Source organism: Myodes glareolus, chromosome 15 (genome assembly GCF_982192425.1).
Source record: "Myodes glareolus chromosome 15, mMyoGla1.1, whole genome shotgun sequence".
NCBI lineage: Eukaryota > Metazoa > Chordata > Mammalia > Rodentia > Cricetidae > Myodes > Myodes glareolus.
Genome location: NC_142040.1, coordinates 52162518 through 52181911, shown reverse-complemented (window position 1 = coordinate 52181911; position 19394 = coordinate 52162518). Strand labels below are relative to the sequence as shown.

Sequence of the window (19394 nt, the reverse complement as noted above, 5' to 3'; positions counted from 1 at the left end):
AGAACTGAGACAATTGTTAGTTTAGGGAAAAATTCTGGGAAAGGACTGGATGTTGTCTGGGGAATCAAATGTAAAGAGATCTTTTGATAAAGGGAAAAAGAAATTAAGAGCAGTCAAAAATGTAAATATATATGACATTATTTTATAAGAGAGGATACAAATATTGTTTTGTTGTCTATTACAATTAAAGATTTTAATGATTAACATGAATAACATACTTTTAGCTTATTTTAGCTATCAACTGTCATGATGTATATAAAACTTATTTTTAATGCAAAAGCTTACATGTGACTGCAATGCCAGTCCACCTTCTATTCTCCAGTAACAGAAACCTTTGAAATGCTTTTTTCATTTAGAGACTTAAAAACCTGATACCACGCCAAACTGATTTCAATCTGATGCGGGTTACATGCAGGTTTCAAGAAAAATGTAAACAAATGAAAGAAGATCTTGCCCGAATACATTTTGAGAAGTTTGAAAAATTTCAAAAACTTGAGGAAGAGCAAAGACACTTTAATATCGAAAAGGTTCTATAGAACATTTTTTTTCTAGAAACTCATTAATACCTAGTCTATTATTGGTGATTTGTTTCTGCCTGTAATAAGTACACATTGCATAAGCAGCTGTGTAGATAGATTGCATGTTGTGATGCATGGCTTTGCTTTGCCTTACTGTATCTCTCCTCGTACTTTCTCCTCTCCATCTTTACACTCATGTTCACTGCACTGGTGGCTAAGAACTAATAACTGCCTATTAGGGCAAATCCATTTCTTTCACTGGATGAAATTTGTACCTCAGCTCCTTTGGGAAATGACTGGCTACTAGCTACAGCATTGGTCAAAGGACCTCTACCATGGTGTTCCTGTGGAAGAGAGAGGGTACAATTATGCATGGCCCTCTCTGTCCACTTTTCTGCAATTCCTCCAGTCTCAATAACCTGCTTCATTTCTTTTTGATGGATTACTTCTCTGCTTCCTTCCCTTTCCAACTATCTTATCCTTGACAACTAGTTTGTGCAACTCACCACTGCTTCTCAAACCTCTTTGAAAAATTTTTAATGATCTGTGTCTTTAAAGACCCAGGAGAACAAAAATCATTGTTAACGACTTTTAAAAGATTTCAAGAGGCTGGATTATGGAATGTGTAAAATACAGGCAATAGAGTTATGATTCTTCCTATTTGTTTGGAAACTTGATTTTTAAATTGATTAAGATGATAAGAAATTAATATAGCCATAATGTAGGCAGCTTCTTATGAGGAAGGAGGGAAACATTCAAGAGGCAAACTTACAGAAAGCATTCTGTTACTCGCCAGAGGGCAGGGTCATTCTTTAATGCCTTCGCATGGTAGAGATTGGATACTCTAACTCCAGTGTTGAGAACAAGTGCTAGGCCTTCATTGGCATTGAACCAGGCAGTCCAGGTTTTAAAAGTCAAGTCTAATGAAGGAAATCTCCAAAGAAAGAAAAGATAAAAAGTGTGGGATACTGCGGAAGAGAGAAGGTGAAACATGACCATAAAAAGTAAATAAAACAAAAGACAAAGCCTGATTTTCTTGGCTTTATGTTTAAAAACCACTTATGAGTGAGTGAGTACATGTGATAATTGTCTTTCTGGGTCTGGCCTACCTCACTCAAAATGATGTATTCTAGCTCCATCCATTTGCCTGCAAAATTCATGATGTTGCTATTTTTTCCTACTGTGTAGTACTCCATTGTGTAAATTTACCACATTTTCCTTATCCACAAATCACAACCCCAGAGAACCTGGGCAACAACAAGGACCCTAAGAGGGACATACATAGATCTAATCAACATGGGTAGTAGAAAAAAACAACATCTCCTGAGTAAATTGGGGGCATGGGGACCTTGGGAGAGGGTTGAAAAGGAGAGGGGATGCAGGGAGGAGAGCAGAGAGAAAAATATAGAGCTCAATAGAAATCAATAAAAAAAAGACAGAGCCTGGACTTTCCTGGTTTTCTTTAAAAAAGAAGTAAACATATGACAATTAAATTTTCAAAAAAATCACATTTTTTTAGAAAGTGAAATAAAAGCACAAAAATTATAATTTCTCAATTTAATTTAGTGGTAAATTAAATTTCCTTATCTTTGGTTGTAGAAATTAGTGAATTTAGTCCAACAATGCCTTAGTAGTAAAGATATAAATTTTTATGTTATTGTTTTTATAAGATATTTTGTTTTACTTTATCATATTTTAAATATTTTTCTCTCAATTACATCATTCTGTTTATATTGTCCTTAAAATAATTATTATCTGTCTTCTTAAGAAATTATCCAATGATGCTTTATATTTTAATGTCAGGTCAATAGTTGAGGGTGCCCCTGAACTCATGTGTAGGTGGATGGGTTTGGGGAAGCTGTTTTTTTCTATTGGCAACTAATGGGTCTATAGAATCCAGAGGGGCTTCATGAGAGAAAGAATATCTTCTTCTCATGATTGGGCTGATCATGAAGGTGGCATTGGGAAAGAATTATAATCTTTGTATCTAGACCCCTGACTATTCTTGTACCATCACACACAAGAACAATACATACACATTTAGTCATAATTATAGTATTTCATTGTTGTGGTTTAGCAGCATAGTTTTCTCTGTAAATAATGTTGATATTGGCATTATGGAATTGTGACACATTGTGCACTTGTCAATTGCTAAGTTCTGAAATAGGCAACAGATATTTTATGTATATGTATATCTGTACACATGTTACATAACTATTATTTTGGCAAGCTGAATAAGTAAATTAATATGTATGCCATACTCAGCAACGTTTAAATAGAAGACGACAAAACGAGATAATGGCCAAAATCCAAGCAGCCATTATCCAGATCCCTAAGCCCGAACCAAATCGTACTCTGAAAGCACTAGAGGCTCAAAAGCTGATGAAAAAGAAAAAGGAGGCAGAGGTAAGTTGCAGTCACTTACTGCTGTCTTTTCTCTTAAATATTGTACTTTTTTTTGTAATGTGCAGAAACCTTCTGAAAATTTGTATTTTCTTTTCAAAGTATCCTTGATCTTTCCTGTTCTTATCCAAAATTTCCCCAGTTTGTATGCATTCAATTCATTTTACTATTGTTTGTTCAATAACAGGATGTAATTTCAAGCCAGGGAGATCAAACTCCCAATGTGGGAATGTCTACTTTGACTCTTGTGTTTATAGGGAGTCTAATATGATGCAGTTGTGAACACACCATTCCTCTTTACCATGCAATGTAATTTGTTATGAATCCCAGAAATGTTAATTGACTTGTTTCTGGTAACACATTTTAGATTAAAATATGTTTTGATGATAATAACTAATTGAAACCTGAATGCTGACATGTTTTATTGTAGTTCATGAGTGCTAGTGAAGAAGATATTGGCCTCACTTTCTCATCCAAACCCATTGTGTTTATATTAGTCTGTTTTATTTTAAAAACTTTAACAAAATATCTTATACTTGAATTTTAGGAATATTATTCACATATTTTTCTGGATCCATTTTTACTAATAAAATTAAATTTACCTGAGTTGATAAAAGTTTTTAATAAAGATTAATAGTACATATGTGAGCTGAAATATTTAAGAAAAATTTATAGAGTTAGCGAACTTGCATGGGCAATGTTTAAAACACCTAACACAAACACTCGCAAGAAATATTTATACTTAAACTTCACCTTCATTAACTACCTTTGGTACACTATGGAAGGGAGACTCTCGGGGGAGATGGCTCAGCAGCTCAACCACCTGCTGCACAAACACACATGTGGTAGCTTGTGTCTATAATCCTAGTTCCCCTGCTGTGAGGTGGAGCCTGAGACAGGAGAATTCCCTGCTGTGGACAAGAGATGTTATCTAAAACAAGACTGGAGGTAAGGACTAAAATTGGAGGCTGTCCTCTCACTTCAATGGGGGCAGTAGACTGTACACACACACACACACACACACACACACACACTCATACACACACGCACACATGTGTTTGGACATCACATACATACACATGCACACAGTTTTAAAATGAGAGATAGAATCATGAATTAAGTGATTCAGGTTAGCCTCATCTAAAAGAACAAATAAGAATTACAAAAATATTCCTGAAGGCATCTTTTCTTATCTTGCTCTTAATTATTTTGAATTAGAACTATGTGTTACCATTTGAAACTGGTTGAACATGAAGTTTCTCAATGGCTTTGAAAGGCAGGGAACTAATGGTGTATTTTCTTTAAAGGATGTGGCCAATGAGATTAAGAAATTTGAAGCACTAATAAAAAAGGATCTCCAAGCCAAAGAAAGGTAGGATATAATGTTTTATATCACAAAAATGTCCTGTGAATAACTTTGAATATTTGCAAATAGTTTATTTAGCAAAGTTGCTGAAGGATCTTCTGCTTTGAAGAACGTTTATTAAAAGACTACATGAAAGAAGAGAAGATAACAAGACTTAAAATTCGGTATTTCCTCACTAACAATTTTGATCTAGGCTGGGAAAATGGGTATCAGGAAATGTAAAGTCAATTTACTTTTTCACGTTGTGTTTATTTTTTTATGTTCACATTCACTTTGAGACATTTACTGAAATTGTTACACTGATTTAAATGCTCCATAGGAAAGCCGCAGCTGGGTTCCAGTTCAATTTTTTTTATGTCACACCCCGTGTTTATCACAGAGTACAGCAATAAAGTATTGTTGAGTGAGGTTTGCACCAAATGTTATGCAATTTTATGAGTTTTCTTCTGTAAATTGTGAGCCCTTAATAGCTCCATTTACCTATATATAAACTTATATCCTTTTATTTCTTATTGTGATTCCTTGAACATAACCCATTAGAAGCTATAATATAAAGAGGCTATAATTTAATTAACTCCTGTAGGAGCAGTGTAGGGATTTTTTGTCTTTAAAAGTGGAAACTAACCAAGCTCTATACATTTACATCTTATGAAATGTGAAAGAATTCTTTGTTAAAGGAAAATACACAATTAAACAACATGCTCCTCTTGTGTCTAAATGTTTCTGAGGGAATTATGGAGTCCAATGAAGAATGGAAAGTCAGGAAAGAAACAGTAGGAAGGTCAGATATGGAAAGAAAATCAAGAAAGATGGAAAATATACCTATTTTCCTTTCTCCCACCTTCTGTACTATTTTCTGATGCTCTGCCTTGATCCCCATGCCCTTTATTAACATAACGTTTGTCCCTAAAACCAGAATCCAAAGTACGTAGGTGACAAGGAAGATTTGCCATTCTGCCTTTGTCTCTTCGTGGTTTCTTGTATCTCTTGTATGAGAGCTTTCATATTTCATTCAAACACATTTACCAATGCTTGCTACTGTCTCGTGGACTACTGAGTTCTTTACAATGAGTTTGTGTCTGTACCTATACGCCCTGTAGTTTCAAACCTTCAAGTCTTACATTACAGTCTTCAAGCCATTTTAATTGACTTTTATATAAGCAAGAGAAAGGGAAAGAGGTTGCATGTGGATGTTTAGGTCACTCAGCAACTTTTTTGCAGAGGACCCATCTTTCCCCCAATGCAAGTTTGGTACATTTCTCAAAACCCAAGTGACTGTAGCTGCCTGCATTCATCTCTGGATATTGTATTCCGTGTCCCTGCTGGACTTGTTTATTTTTGAACTTTATTATCATGGATTTGTTGCCATATCTCTGTCTTATGTTTTGAGAGCAGGTATTAAAATATTGTCAGAATTTCTCTTTTTGCTTAGATTGCTTGGGATATCTAGAGTCTTTATGAACTTTATAATATTTCCCATTCTATGAAGAATTTAGGTGGTGAAACTCCAGAATCTATACATTGCTCTTAATAATGTAATGTAAACATTTTCAAAATATGGGTTCTTTTGATCCGTAAGCATGGGAGGTACTTTGTCCACGCTATTCTTTCAATTCCTTTCTGTTTTGTTTTTGGTGTGTGTGTGTGTGTGTGTGTGTGTGTGTGTGTGTGTGCTGGAAGGTTCCATTTAATCCTGCTAGAAATTTCTAAGGGGACCTGGAAGTGGACATGGAACAAAGAGTCCCCCTTTTCAGAGTGGCAGTGCAGGACACGACTCAGCTGGAGCGCCACCAGGAGTCGGTTATCTGTAGCTCAGAGCGCCTCACCTGGAAAGAAGTCTCTAGTAATGTGCTCCACAAATAACTCTGCTGAGGGCCACAATAAAAAAATGACCGGGAAGTCTTGGTCTAAAGCCAAGTGAGAAAGAAAATCAAAGTTATAGGACCACGGGCTTTTTAAAAGCCCCTCCCCTTTTTTAAATCAAGAACTACTTTTAAAAATCATTTTGAAATTTCAATTGAGGCTGTTCTGGAATCATTTAGAAACCTCATGCTAACTTGTTGCAAAAAAGTTAATTTTTTTGTAACATTTTTTTAAATTTTCATAGTGTTACAACCTTTCCCCTTTCCATTTCCTTCTCCAGCCCCTCCAAGGTACCCTGCCTCTAGTTCCTCTCATGTACCCCCACTCTCTAATTGGTATCCACGTTCTCTTTATTATCCTTACACATACACACACTCACGCGTGCGCGCGCGCGCGCGCGCACACACACACACACACACACACACACACACACACACACACACACACACGTTTGCGTCTCAAGAACAGTTTCAGGCAGTTGCCTCTTTTGAGCCCATGCTTGAAAAGACCTTCAGAGACAAGGGCTGTCACCTCAAAGCCCACCCTTTTCCTTCTATGGAAAAACGGAAAGTTTTCAGCTAGCAGTGTGGCGCTCCTCTGACAGCCCCACCCTGACGCAGACACTTTCATTAGGTGTTGTATTTTGTTCGTTTATGTTAAACAACTAATAAATACTATCAGTAATCTGTTTACTTAGCCGAGCTTTATCGGATGCTTTAGTTTGGCTTTTGGTGTGATAGACACACCAAATAATTCCCAAAATAAATAGTTGACAAAATTTCTATACTGATAATTCCTATGTAAAAATCCATTAATCTCTATGAATGTTTGGTAAACATTCAGCTATCAATACATTATAACTACTGTCTTCAAAACACACACATGTAATAAAATAAATATATTTTTAATGAAACTACCATATATCTTTCTTTTATGTTTACAAATTTAATTTTATCATTTTAATTTTAAAAATTCATATGGTATGATAATTTGATGTATACAGACATCAATTAAACTGTTCAATTAGCATCAACACCTTTTTTAAGTCTTTCGTATAATTTTAATTTTTGAATAACTAATATATATTTATGGGATACAGTGTAATATTTTAATGCCTTTTTGGAATGTATAATGTTTTGATTGGAAAATGCAACATTTTCAGCTCCTTGTCATTACCTTGCATATGGAGTCTTCAATAACTCGTGAGCTGATGGATGAATAAGTGGGTGGATGGAAGAATGGATAGATTGACTGATGAAAAACTGAGAACTCACGAACTAGGTAGTTTTGGCAGCATAAACACAGTATTGAGGGAGCAATTAACCTGTACTTAATCTAGAACAGAATCTTTGGTTTTGTTGTTGTTGTTGTTTTTGGTTCTGTTTGTTTGTTTGTTTGTTTTGGTTTTTTGAGACAGGGTTTCTCTGTAGCTTTGGAACCAGTCTGGAACTAGCTCTTGTAGACCAGGCTGACCTCGAACTCACAGAGTGCTCTCTGCCTCTGCCTCCTGAGTGCTGGCACTACCACTGCCTGGCTAGAACAGAATCTTTGCAACAGCACATTTAGACAAAAGAATGGTAAGAATTTTTCTGAATGGTCATATATCTTCCACAGACATTTAATCGTACTAACCTTAAAAAAGGGGGGGGGGGTTTGAAACTGGCCCAAGGGCAGTTTTTATTTATTTTTGTTGGTGGGGGTCTCACCATGTAGTCCTGGAGGCATGTAACTTACTATGTTAGTCATGATAGCTTTGAGCTCACAGAAATTCACCTGCCTTTACCTCCCAAACACAAATTACAGACCTGAGCCACCATGAGGGGCTTTAAATGTATTACCTCTTAATAAGCAAAGGTCAGCTCTGCCTCTGGCCACCGGTGTACTGGGTTCTGAAACAGTTTATTCTAGCTCCTCTCAGGACAAAATACAACCATGTCTGGACCTCCTGTGGGTAAAATAATCAGAATCGTAGTGTCTTTTACCTGCATGTGATTCTCTGCATAGTTTTGAAATTTAGCACTGTTTGTACAAAGAGCAAGAAAAGAATACTTTTCCTATGGATCCACAATTTAGCTTGGAGCAGCAAACCTACAAATTGTGATCTAGAATCTGATAGGACCTACATAATAAGTGTGTATTAATCTCAGAGTAAACATGCTTTTGCAGTAGTAATTCTGCCTGTATGAAAATGAATGACTCTTTAGTCATAAAACTCTTTAGTAACATGCCCTTGTTTTTTTCTAAGTAAATTATTTTTTCTGTGTTAGTGATATCATACACAGTGATGATTCATAATATAAATTCACTATCCTTGTCAAGCAACACTATCATATATCTTATGCAGCTATACTGAGGTATTCTAATGGCTTTTTAAAGACATGTACAGATGAGGATTGATGATTTAATTTCTATGCACATAAAATATTTCTTTTACTTTAAATGATAACTTTTAAATGACTATAAACTTAATGCTAAGGAACCATTTGTTTCAATAAACTTAAGGTGTTCATGTTTTAGGAAGGTCTGCGCTGATGCCAGATCAGACCTATGCTGAGTCATGATAAGTGTGTCAACTTTGAACTCTTAAAGTTCCTAACAAAGGTTGGGCCAATGCCCTAAGAAGTCATAAGTACATTTGGGAGTACTTAGAGTAACTTGCACCACTGTAGGTGAGAACAGAGTAATAGTGAATGGAGCCATCAATATAGGTACTATATTCTAGATAAACTAACATTGATTATGTCTAGTCTATTGTCATTGAGGTGCCTTCTTTGACATTTAAATTATCTACAGTTTCTCTATTTTTGACTTACAATAAGAGAAGCAAGAGGCCAATAGATAAATGCAGGAAAGAAACCAGAATCTCTAATTAGACTGAAAAGTTAAGAATTGGGAAATGAGGAGATGGGCTTTAGGGAAAAAAAAAAGCTATGTTAAGAACCTTAGAGAGATAGAGCTAAAGACTGAGCTAAAGAAAATATAATCTACAAATAAGCTACAGGCTTCAACGTTTATCCAGTGCTTCCATCAGTAGGTTAAAAACAAACTGAAAGGAGTTTTCTCAAGAAATCTTTCATAAACACAGTTAAGGGGCATGTAATTACAGTGTTAAAATCTAACAAAATTTTGTTACCTTTAGTGCATCCAAGACTTCTCTAGAAACAACAGACCAGACAGCTACCGATTTGTTAAACACTTATTCAGATGATGAGTACATTAAAAAGATCCAGAAACGCCTAGAAGAAGATGCTTTCGCACGTGAACAAAGGGAGAAAAGACGGCGGAGGTTGTTGATGGACCAGTTAATAGCCCATGAAGCCCAGGAGGTGAGGCAGTTCATGTTCTCCACTAAAAGTACTGAGCACTTGAAAATATGTGGCCTTGTATTTATACAAATACTATTTTATATACATGTTGTCTGCCACTCTAAGGAAGATGTCATAGGTAGATCCTCACATCAGAAGAGCAAAGCCCTTACTTATAAATTTTAAAGTACCCTCCTTCCTCTTGAGTGGCTATAGACCCTTGGGTACTTAGTTATTCATAAGTAGTACAGTGACCCTTTCTTCCATTGCAGTCAAGGGAAAAGTGTTTAATTGTTACCCAGGAAACCTCACGGGGAAGTGGGAAGCCTATAATCAAATGGAGGCTATTCTAGATTATATATTCTTTGAAATCTTCCCCAAATGTGCAAATACTATTTAGATAGAAGTGAATCCTATTTTCATTTATTCACTACAAATACAGGACAATAATTAATCAATGTTCTGGGGTTGTTGCCTTCCTTACCAGGAACTGCCATGTATCTTAGTTTGTATGAAAAAATGTCTTACATTTCAGTGAAATTGTAGTAAACCATCCATTTCTGAAATGTGAACTACTTCCATAGAGAACAAGAGCAACAAAATCTTTTCCATTTAATTTTTATGTGAAGGTTCTCATAGATCTTCAAACTGAAACTTCACATGCATAGCCTTAATGCAGCCAGCCCACAATCTTCCCTCTCTGTTTTTCTCAGTTTAATCTCAGTACTAATCCAAACTTGACTCACCAGACCAGGATGTTCCTTATAAGGGTTGGCTAACCCGAGTACATTTTGACAGCTAAGTTATCTTGCTGTGTAAACACAGTCTAATCTTACAGAACAATGAAGCAACTTCATATTTAAATAAATATGTTTGAAACTGTGGTTTGTCTATTCCAAACTAGACCACAATTCAGTTGGTACCAGGGCCTGGGCTCAGCTGCACTCTTCTGCTCCTCTTGGCTGGGCTGTTAAGGCATCAGCTGGTAGCTGACTGGTGCTGTCTGACCTCCAAAATCTGCTAAGTCCTGCCTGGGAGACAAGTACATGCTCTTAAAGTCTTTCCTTTTCTAGTAGCTCAGGTCATGTATACAATGACTGTTATAAGATTTTAGAAGCCAAACCTCAAGTGCTTTTTGATGTCTTTGGGGTTATTGTTTTAGCTTTTGTTGTTGTTTGTTTTGTGCCTTTTTTTGGTCGATGTCTTGGTTATCAGTTCAAGTAAATGGTCATACCACATACCAAATTTATGGAGTATAACAAGAGATTCTTACTGTTGTTGGCTCATATAAGGTCACAATGCAGAGCTATGAATAAAGGAAAGGAAGAATATGTGTCCATTTTTGCATTCTGCTCTTCTTCTATTAGTAGATAATAAAGGGATAAGAATTGTTAACGATAAGTTGTTTTTAGAATTTAATAGCTAGACAGAACACCTCTTAAGTTGTTCATGACTGTATCTAAGACATCTTATGAACAGAAAAAAATGTCTTATTCATTTTCTATTGAGCTTTAAAATTTTAAAGCAAGCCTAGAGTTCATGTTTCAGCATTCACTGTAGGGTGTTCCTTGTATTTTGCTTCTGAAAAAAATGTGCAGTGTTCCTCCTATAATGCTATAGCTGTAGATCCTTTGAGACAATGCCATTATTGATCCAGGAGTTTCTCTATAAAACACTGGATGGTTGGGTATTAAATTTGAAACACTGGTATTCTTTCAAGTCCCACTGAGAACTACACGTACCTCCTTTTTCCATATGACACCTCTATTTAGACAAAGAAATCCTCCTGGCTTGAGGAGTTGCTTTTTTTCTAAGTCCCTCATTACCACCTAGGAAGAAAGGGGACCCTGCAGAACCAAACTGCTCATACTAAGCACACAGCCAGATAAGGCGCAACATCCAACCTGATTCGCAGTTCATTCTTTCTCCCTGTTCACTTCCCCTCCATTCTCCTGCAGACAGCCAGTAACACATCCATTCTCTGCTTCCCACTAACTGCCGCGGTGCCTATGATGAGTGACCAGCAATTTCCACATCTCCAGGTTTCATCTTTCATTGAGTTTTAGCTTTCCCTCCTAAGATTTTGACTTTTCACCCTAGAAAAGCAGCAGTTCTGTATTATTGTCAGTCATCCATACTGAGTCATTCTTTTAAAGTGCATACACCTGATTTCCAAACTTCTGAAACATATTATGAAATAAGAATTACTTTACCTGTTTAGAAAACTTTCAAAACTCGCATGACTTGTTTTTTGTTAGATTTTAAAGGCACTAACAACTTATTTGAAGCAGTTATAAATTTCAATACCATAATGTTTCTGGAAAGATCTAGTATTATACTTCAGTGGTGAAATAGACGCCATTGCAATTCTTTCTTGTGTGTGCATTCATGTGCAGGCATGTGTGTGTGCATACATGGGTGCATATGTGCATGTGTGTATCTGTGTGTGTGTGGATGTGTTCAAATTTAAACTAAAGGGCAGAAGTTGACTTAGATGGTTGTCATGCCTTCCGTACATTATTTGCACACTCACTTCTGAGTCCAGTGGAGAATCTGGACTTGCCTTTGACAAACCTTTGGCACCTGTGCTGGTGTTTGCAGGAGGCCTATCGGGAAGAACAGTTAATTCACCGGCTGATGCGTCAGTCCCAGCAGGAGCGCAGGATTGCTGTGCAGCTCATGCACGTTCGGCACGAAAAGGAAGTTTTGTGGCAAAATAGAATTTTCAGGGAGAAACAATATGAAGAAAGGCGACTTAAGGATTTCCAGGATGCTCTTGATCGAGAAGCGGTAAATAAAGTTTCCATTAAAAATCATACTTCGACGTCAGCTTGTAACTGACATAGGAGGAGGCAGCCCCCTCATGCTGCACCCTCCCCCAGCTAACTTGATGCCAAGCACCGCATGCTTGCCACCAGTCCCATGGTCTCTTGTCTCTAGCTGTCTCTAGTCATGTTGCATGCTTTTGAAGTGTTAATTCCAAATGATTCCCCAGGAAGTGCTACAAGAACTATCTTGACATTCTCTGGGGCCTGCATGTTGTTGCTAATGTGTGCTCTGAACTTGGTGGTCAGTTTGGAGTACTTGCTTCATCTGTATTTTCCTTGAGTATCTAAAATACATCTGTCTCTCCACTCTCCTCAAATACGGTGTTGACAGAAGGCCAGTGCTGACTATCTAGATTCATATGTTTGAGTCATTGTGGTTTTTACCTCAGACACCCAAGGGAAGTCTTCATCTCTAAAGTTCAAGAGAGTTACCAGTGTGAACACTGGTATGGACAATTTCAGGTGATTATGCTGAGGCAGAAGAGAGCTTTTAAGAAGCTTTTTTTAAAGTAAGAAAAATTGTTTTAAATAAACAATTCATTGATTTCTATGTTTCTGAAACCTATATTGTACTGCTCCTTCCTCTAAACTATAATTGTCTGTGGAGAGGCAGGAAATACTCTAATTTATTGTCAGTGAGAACACTGCCCAGAAGCCAAGATCTGTCTCCTGGGTATGTTCTTTGCTACTGTGGTATTATTTGGAAACGTGAAAATCAAAAAATCGAATCTATTACTAATTTACCACATCCTATTTCTCTTGCACTTTATGGGTATGGCGTCTCATAACAAAAACAGACTTTTTAACCATGTATTACTTTGACTTTTGTCTATCTCCCATTGGGGAACTCAAGTTTATTTCATCATTTTGTCAACCTTGATGGCAGAGACCTGGAACTCCTGCGCCCAGCATTTCAGTTAGCTTACACTACTGTCATTTCACATCCTGTCTGGACAGTAGAGAAGGACTTTCAGTAAACAAGGCGCTGGCACTCAGCTCACCACCTTGCTGCTTCTTTCTGCATTGCTTCATGATAAAGCACATTTCTTCTAAACTCGTAGCTCTTGATTTTAAATTTTGGTGCCACCTACTGTTATAAATAATAATAAATTGCATCATTTTGAGCATTTGCGTCAAATCACCTTTGCGCCAGGCTCATTACATGCAAATATAATTCTTGCAAAAAAATACACATGAATACTATCTGGATCTAAGGTTGACACATCAGGAAAGTCAAGTCAAAAGTTTGACAATGACATACATTGTTGAGAGCAGAGATTTCCTTTAGGCCTCCATAGCCCGAGCTAAACACTGTGAAGGATTATTACATCTGCAGCCTTCTTTTATATTACCTCGGTCTCCTTTTAGGGATGCTACATACCCTGATGTGATAGATGGGAGAGGATGGTGTGTCTAGCTCAGAGTGAATGGCAGAGGAAAAGTGGACCAGAGAGACAAAATAGGTGAATGGAAAACAAGAAATGAGACAAGGAGGAAGCCAAGATGAGAGAGTGGAAGACAGGAAAGGAGGAAGGGAGAAAAGAAGGAAGGAAAACATGGAGGAGGAAGAGGAAGTCAGATGTCAGTCCCGAATGGAAGCTGTTCTGTTTCTGATAGGGAAATTCTGTCATTTCTTTCTAATGTTGTGGTTCCTATGGAGAACCACCTTCACCATCTATTAGTGTTATTGTCACTGTAAATTCTCATCAATGTCAAGTTCCTTTCTCATCTGAGATCTTCCTGATATCAAGGAAGATAACACAAAGCTCCTTGTCTCACTTGTGTTCATTCTCTCTACAGGGTCTCTGAAATGAAAAATTCTAGTGTCATTCCTGAATCTATCAAATACACTGGATTGATCTTAAATGATATTCATCCCAGTGAAATTAAATATGTGAAATAAGATGTCAACAGTAAAAACAAATGACTGACTTTCCATAGCAATCTGCTGTCATTAATCTTCTCATTTATCAGCTGTGTTGTGAAAAAAACTACTTGTTCAGATGAAATGGATCAGTTAACTTTTCTGACTATGCTAAAATTATTAGTATCCCTCCTTTGAGGAAATTGAGACTGAAGAAGGATAAATGATTTGTTCGAGTTCTGAAATAATTTGAACTTGAATTCCGTGTACAAGCTGGGGCTTAAATTTGTAGGCAGTTCCTCTGAAACCCACATTTATTTCTGTTTTCTACTGGCTAAATTAAATCACAGGATTTAGATCCTATTAGTGCGGCAGCTTAGCACATGATCTGATTGCTGGAGCAGCTGGTAAAGTTTCCTCAAAAGCAGCACTTGATCATTTGAATCTCTCCAACTAAGCATTATGTTGCTTTCAGCTTGGCTAGCCAGTGTTCTATGTAAAGAATGATTTAAGCAAAATGATTGCCGCCATACAAATAAAGTAGAGGGTGGTGATAAGGTGTTGAAATATTTAATTGCTTTTTGTGGACATACATGTTTCTACAAATGAATGTTATAAATTTATAAAGACTAAAGCAGCAAGGACTTAACCACACTTACAATGTGTCAACTGTGTTATCTCAATGCACTAAAATCTAATTACTTCATAGTCAGTCAGTCAGTGAGTTAATGCTGAAAAGTGAAGTACAGTTGTCAGAGCATGTGTTCCTGGTGATGGGGAGCCTGGTCCCAGATGTGTAAGGGCCAGCTGACCCAGACTAACCATTTCCCTATGACATTTGGCTCTTAGCAGATGATATAGTTGAGACACCTTCAGGAAAGCCAAAGATCAGTTTGTTCTTATGACACCGATCTTTTCCCATCCACACCACTTCCCTCGGTAGTCTGTTTTGCTGATGAGCTAAACATGGAGTTTAACAGACACTGCCTTTGCTTAGCACATGTTGTGTGGTAAGGAGTGAAAAATGATTCTTGATCAGTTAAACCCTGATATAAAGGGGGTTTCATTCTACTTAAAGATTTTTTTCTGTATTATGACATTACCTTCATACGAATAATTGCATAATAATAGTGACTGAGAGTTCATTTTTGCCCTCTTAGGCTCTCGCCAAACAAGCCAAGATTGATTTCGCGGAACAAACCTTGAGGGAAAAAGAAGCCCATGAGAAGATCGCTGTGGAAAGAGCTCAAGCACGCTTTGAGAAGCACTATGGGATATGTGCAGAAATATTGGATCAAATCCTTGATCTGTGCACTAAAGTGTCAGACTACAGGTTGCTGACAGATAAGTAAGTATTACTTTGCAAAATGAACACCACAGTCACTGCAGACAGCAGAACGGTAAGACTGCCAAGTGAGCACCACCAATAGGCAAAGGTTATTTCATGAATGGAGAATGGGAGGCAGAGGCTAGGACAATGATTATTTTCTGGGATGATTTAGGGTAAGGACACGTCTATTCATAAGTTGTGTCTAAATTATTTGTCAAGACAACAGGTATCATTTATGAAACCCTTCACATTTATAGGAGGGTGAAATTATTTGGAGACTATTAATAATCAAATTGTTCTTGTCTAGAAGAAATCAACATATTTACAATAATGTTGTCAAGATATTTAAAAAAATGAAAAGCCAGGATAATAATTTCAAGTAGAAAGTTTAAATAACGTAAATCTAGAGTAGGAAGTTACAAATAAGGAAAGCACCGAAGCATAGTTAGGCATCAGATCACCCCTCTATTGTTCCCACCTTCCTAGTTCTAAAGAAAAGAGAGAAACATAATCTGCTGTGTGGTTTCCATGTCTATTCGAGGTCTACACAATACCAAACTTGCCATGGCATTCAGAGAGTTTTCTCAAGTTACCTTGACAAAAGAGTATTCTCTGTGTACTGCATCTAGCGGAGGTAGTCCTCTGTTGAGCCTCTCAGGAAACTGCAATACCTAGACGCACAGGCCTGTTATTTACGATGCCTTGCTAGAAGAAAAAGCTGAACAAAACTTGAAGCAGTTCCACAGCACAAGGGTCACGTAATCCATTAGCTGGCACACAACTAGAGTTCACAGGTTGAGATCTTCTTATGATCTCACAATGAAAGGAACAAGAGCCAATGACTCATGGAATCAGCAGAGAAGATGAAAAGCATCCCATCAATCCTATGTGTAAAGCGGGTTTTATCTGCTTGTCTGCTTTCTAAAGTCATTTATTAGATCTGATCATGCAATGACATCACTTTGAAGTTATGATTACGTTACAGCTTAATAAGTAAAAAGTAAATCATACTCAAAAATGAAGGAATTAAATAGTAAACTTTTAATATAATACTTTTTGTTAGATTACATATTTTATTATGTATAATTATATACAATAACTTATATAATATATAGAAAATATAATTCTGATATAGTTTTTAGTACAAAAATATGCAGAAGTGATGAATGAAATAGGAAAAGTGACACAAGTCATTACAGTAGCTTAAAACATTATTTTATAAGAACTGAATTTTATGTTAAAAAATGAGATCAATCTAAGGTTTAAAAAAGTATATAATTAGACACAGATATCTCTAAGCAAATAAAAGTCCATAATTTTAAGACACAAAAGCAAACCAAGTTCTGCTTGGGGATGAGCAGAATAAATCCACATATCCCTATTTATCCCACTAAATACATTTAAACCCCTAGTCATAAACCACATAACAAAAGGGAATGTGGAGAAAATTCAGATGGTTGATGACTTGGGTCTAATAAATTGTGAAGTATTGGCCTCCATGTATTTTAATTTTGCTTCAAATATGCTATATAAAACCTGATATTTTTTCTGTTTCTGATACATTAGTGGTATAGGGTTTCCAGTAAAGAAATAAGCTATCAAACTGAAAAGTTTTAGGTAATAGCAACTGTTTTCTACCTAATTTCATGGGCAAAATTACAATCTCACCTCTACCCATGCCAACAAGTATAGGTATTTTCATGGACCCTTGCAATGTAAAAAGGGACACCATGCCTTTAGTTCCAGCACTTGGCAGGCAGAGGCAGGCAGATCTCTGTGAGTCTGAGGCCAGCCTGGTCTATAGGAGCTAGTTCCAGGACAGCTAGAGCTGTTGTTACACAGAGAAACCCTGTCTCGAAAAACAAAACAAAACAAGCCACCTATTTATCAGGATGGTGACAGGAAGATCAAGCAGAAAGCATGGATTTCGCTTTCCACCTGGGCATGGTAGAAACCCCTTGCAGTCTCAGTGGCATGTGTCAGAGAGGGCCTCGTAGGACCATTCTAGGGATACAAAGATCTTTGCAGTATAAGCTATGGAGACTGTGAAAGCAAAATTCCCATCTCCTCCCAAGAGTTGCAGTAGTCTCCTTTCCTTGTGTGTCAGACACGTAGGGATTTTTATCCACACTTTCCAATAACGGGATAATATTTACATTTTCCTTTGCCAGATCATTGTCAGAAAAAGCAACCAAACAGAGCTGCAAAGTATTCTAAACTATGGCAAAAAGTTATGTCGCCCATTATGGGAAGAGCCAGAAAGAGTTCAGACTGGAAGTGAAAAGACAATGTATAACGCCGTTATGTACTTAGCTGCATTATTTATAAAACTTTAGATGTGTCCTTGTTTGGAAGTAGAAACTTGACAGATATGATTGTTTATGATGATATGTTAGTTGGTTAATTCAACAAAACTAGAGTCATTGTAAAAAAAGGAGGAGAGATACACAACAAAGGCACCTGTTATGACAAAGTCAAAGAGCTACTAAGCTGCAAACCAAGGAAAGCCAAATATTTCCAGCACGTCATCAAAAACTAGGAAGGGCAGCAAAGGATTTGCCGTGGCTCTCGGAAGATACCTGGGCAGGCTGACATCTCAATTTAAAAGTTCTGTCTTGTGACACTGCAGGAAACAACGGTTTACTAGTCTTTTCTCCCACCCAGTTTGCGGTACATTGTTCTAAAACCCCTAGGAAATGAGTGCAGATGTCAACACCTGGATGACAGAAGTCTTACAATTATCTAATTCACAATTTGAAGCTGCCGTGGCAAAGTGCTCCAGTGAGCAATTATGAGCTGCTTGAAACAAATGCAAAAAAGTATAGTCACAGAACAGAGATGCAATGAAAATTAGTATTACATGGAAATTTTATAATAGAAAAGTACAGTACCCAAAGTAAGTGCTTCGTGGTTGGGCACATCAGCAGAATGAAGCAGACAGAGAAAAGACTCAGGGACTTTAGAAGACAGATGAATAGAAGCTGTCCAATGTGAATAACAGAGATAGAGATAAGAGGTTGAAAAATTAAACAGAGTCCCAGTCAAGGGACTGGTCACTAGTGTCATGTTTGTCTTCTGTCACTGCAAAGAATGTTGAGATGAAACATCTTATGAAGATGAAATCTTTATTTAGAGATGCAGCTTCAGAAACTGTAGTTAACGGCTATTTAGTCCTGTTCCTTTGGGCCACGGAAGATAGAAAAACATGGAAATCAAGATAAAAAGTATACGGCAGGGAAGCATATTATATACTGGCAACAAGGAACTGAAACAGAGAAGCTAGAGTCCCAATGTTCCCTTCAAAGTCCTATCCTCCCATCAGGACCCTAACACTTAAAAGTTTCATTTCCTCCTAATAGTGTCAGTTTGATGACCAAGTTCTCAGCTCACAGGCTATGATGATAACTCAAGACACAAAGTATTACACAGAGCATTTCAGTCCTGGAAATAGAAAACAAATATGGGCTAAAAAGTACTCAAAAATAATATCTGAAAATTTCAGGAACTTGCCAAAAGACATTAATCTATAGATTCAAAAGGTCAAGCAAACTCCAAATAAGATAAACCCAGGTAACTTGATGTAGAGGTATATCTAACTAAATTTCTGAAAACTTGGAAAAGAAGGTGCCATGAAAGCCCACACGGAAACAGCTTTAGAGAAAACTATTTTAAATGACAGATCATATCTTTCCAGAAACCAGAAGTGATAGAGTATCTTTTCAAGTGTCAGAGCAAGGAACTCTCAACTCAGAATCTTATAACCCAGAGCCTGGAAAGATGACTTGGAATGTAAAAGCATCTGTGCAGAAGACCAGGTCTAACCCTGAGCATCATCGGGGTGGGTCACACTAACCATTACTCTACTTCCAAGGAATTTGATATCTTTTTCTGATCTCTGCAGGAATCAGCCATATATG

General features: G+C 37.1%; 1 protein-coding gene across 4 annotated transcripts in view; it reads left to right on the top strand.

Moving 5' to 3' along the window:
* Spef2 (sperm flagellar and cilia associated 2) overlaps positions 1-19394 on the top strand; it is a 157091-nt gene that overhangs the window by 16425 nt on the left and 121272 nt on the right. For 3 of the 4 annotated variants that reach the window (XM_085676648.2, XM_087896945.1, XM_048429300.3), the window contains exons 4-8: positions 2784-2924; positions 4229-4293; positions 9290-9476; positions 12057-12245; positions 15308-15495. In XM_085676648.2, coding sequence (XP_085532774.2) covers positions 2784-2924; positions 4229-4293; positions 9290-9476; positions 12057-12245; positions 15308-15495 — 770 coding nt within the window. Of the gene's footprint in view, positions 1-356; positions 528-2783; positions 2925-4228; positions 4294-9289; positions 9477-12056; positions 12246-15307; positions 15496-19394 lie in introns of all 4 variants that reach the window. The other variant, XM_048429290.3, reaches the window with a different exon arrangement.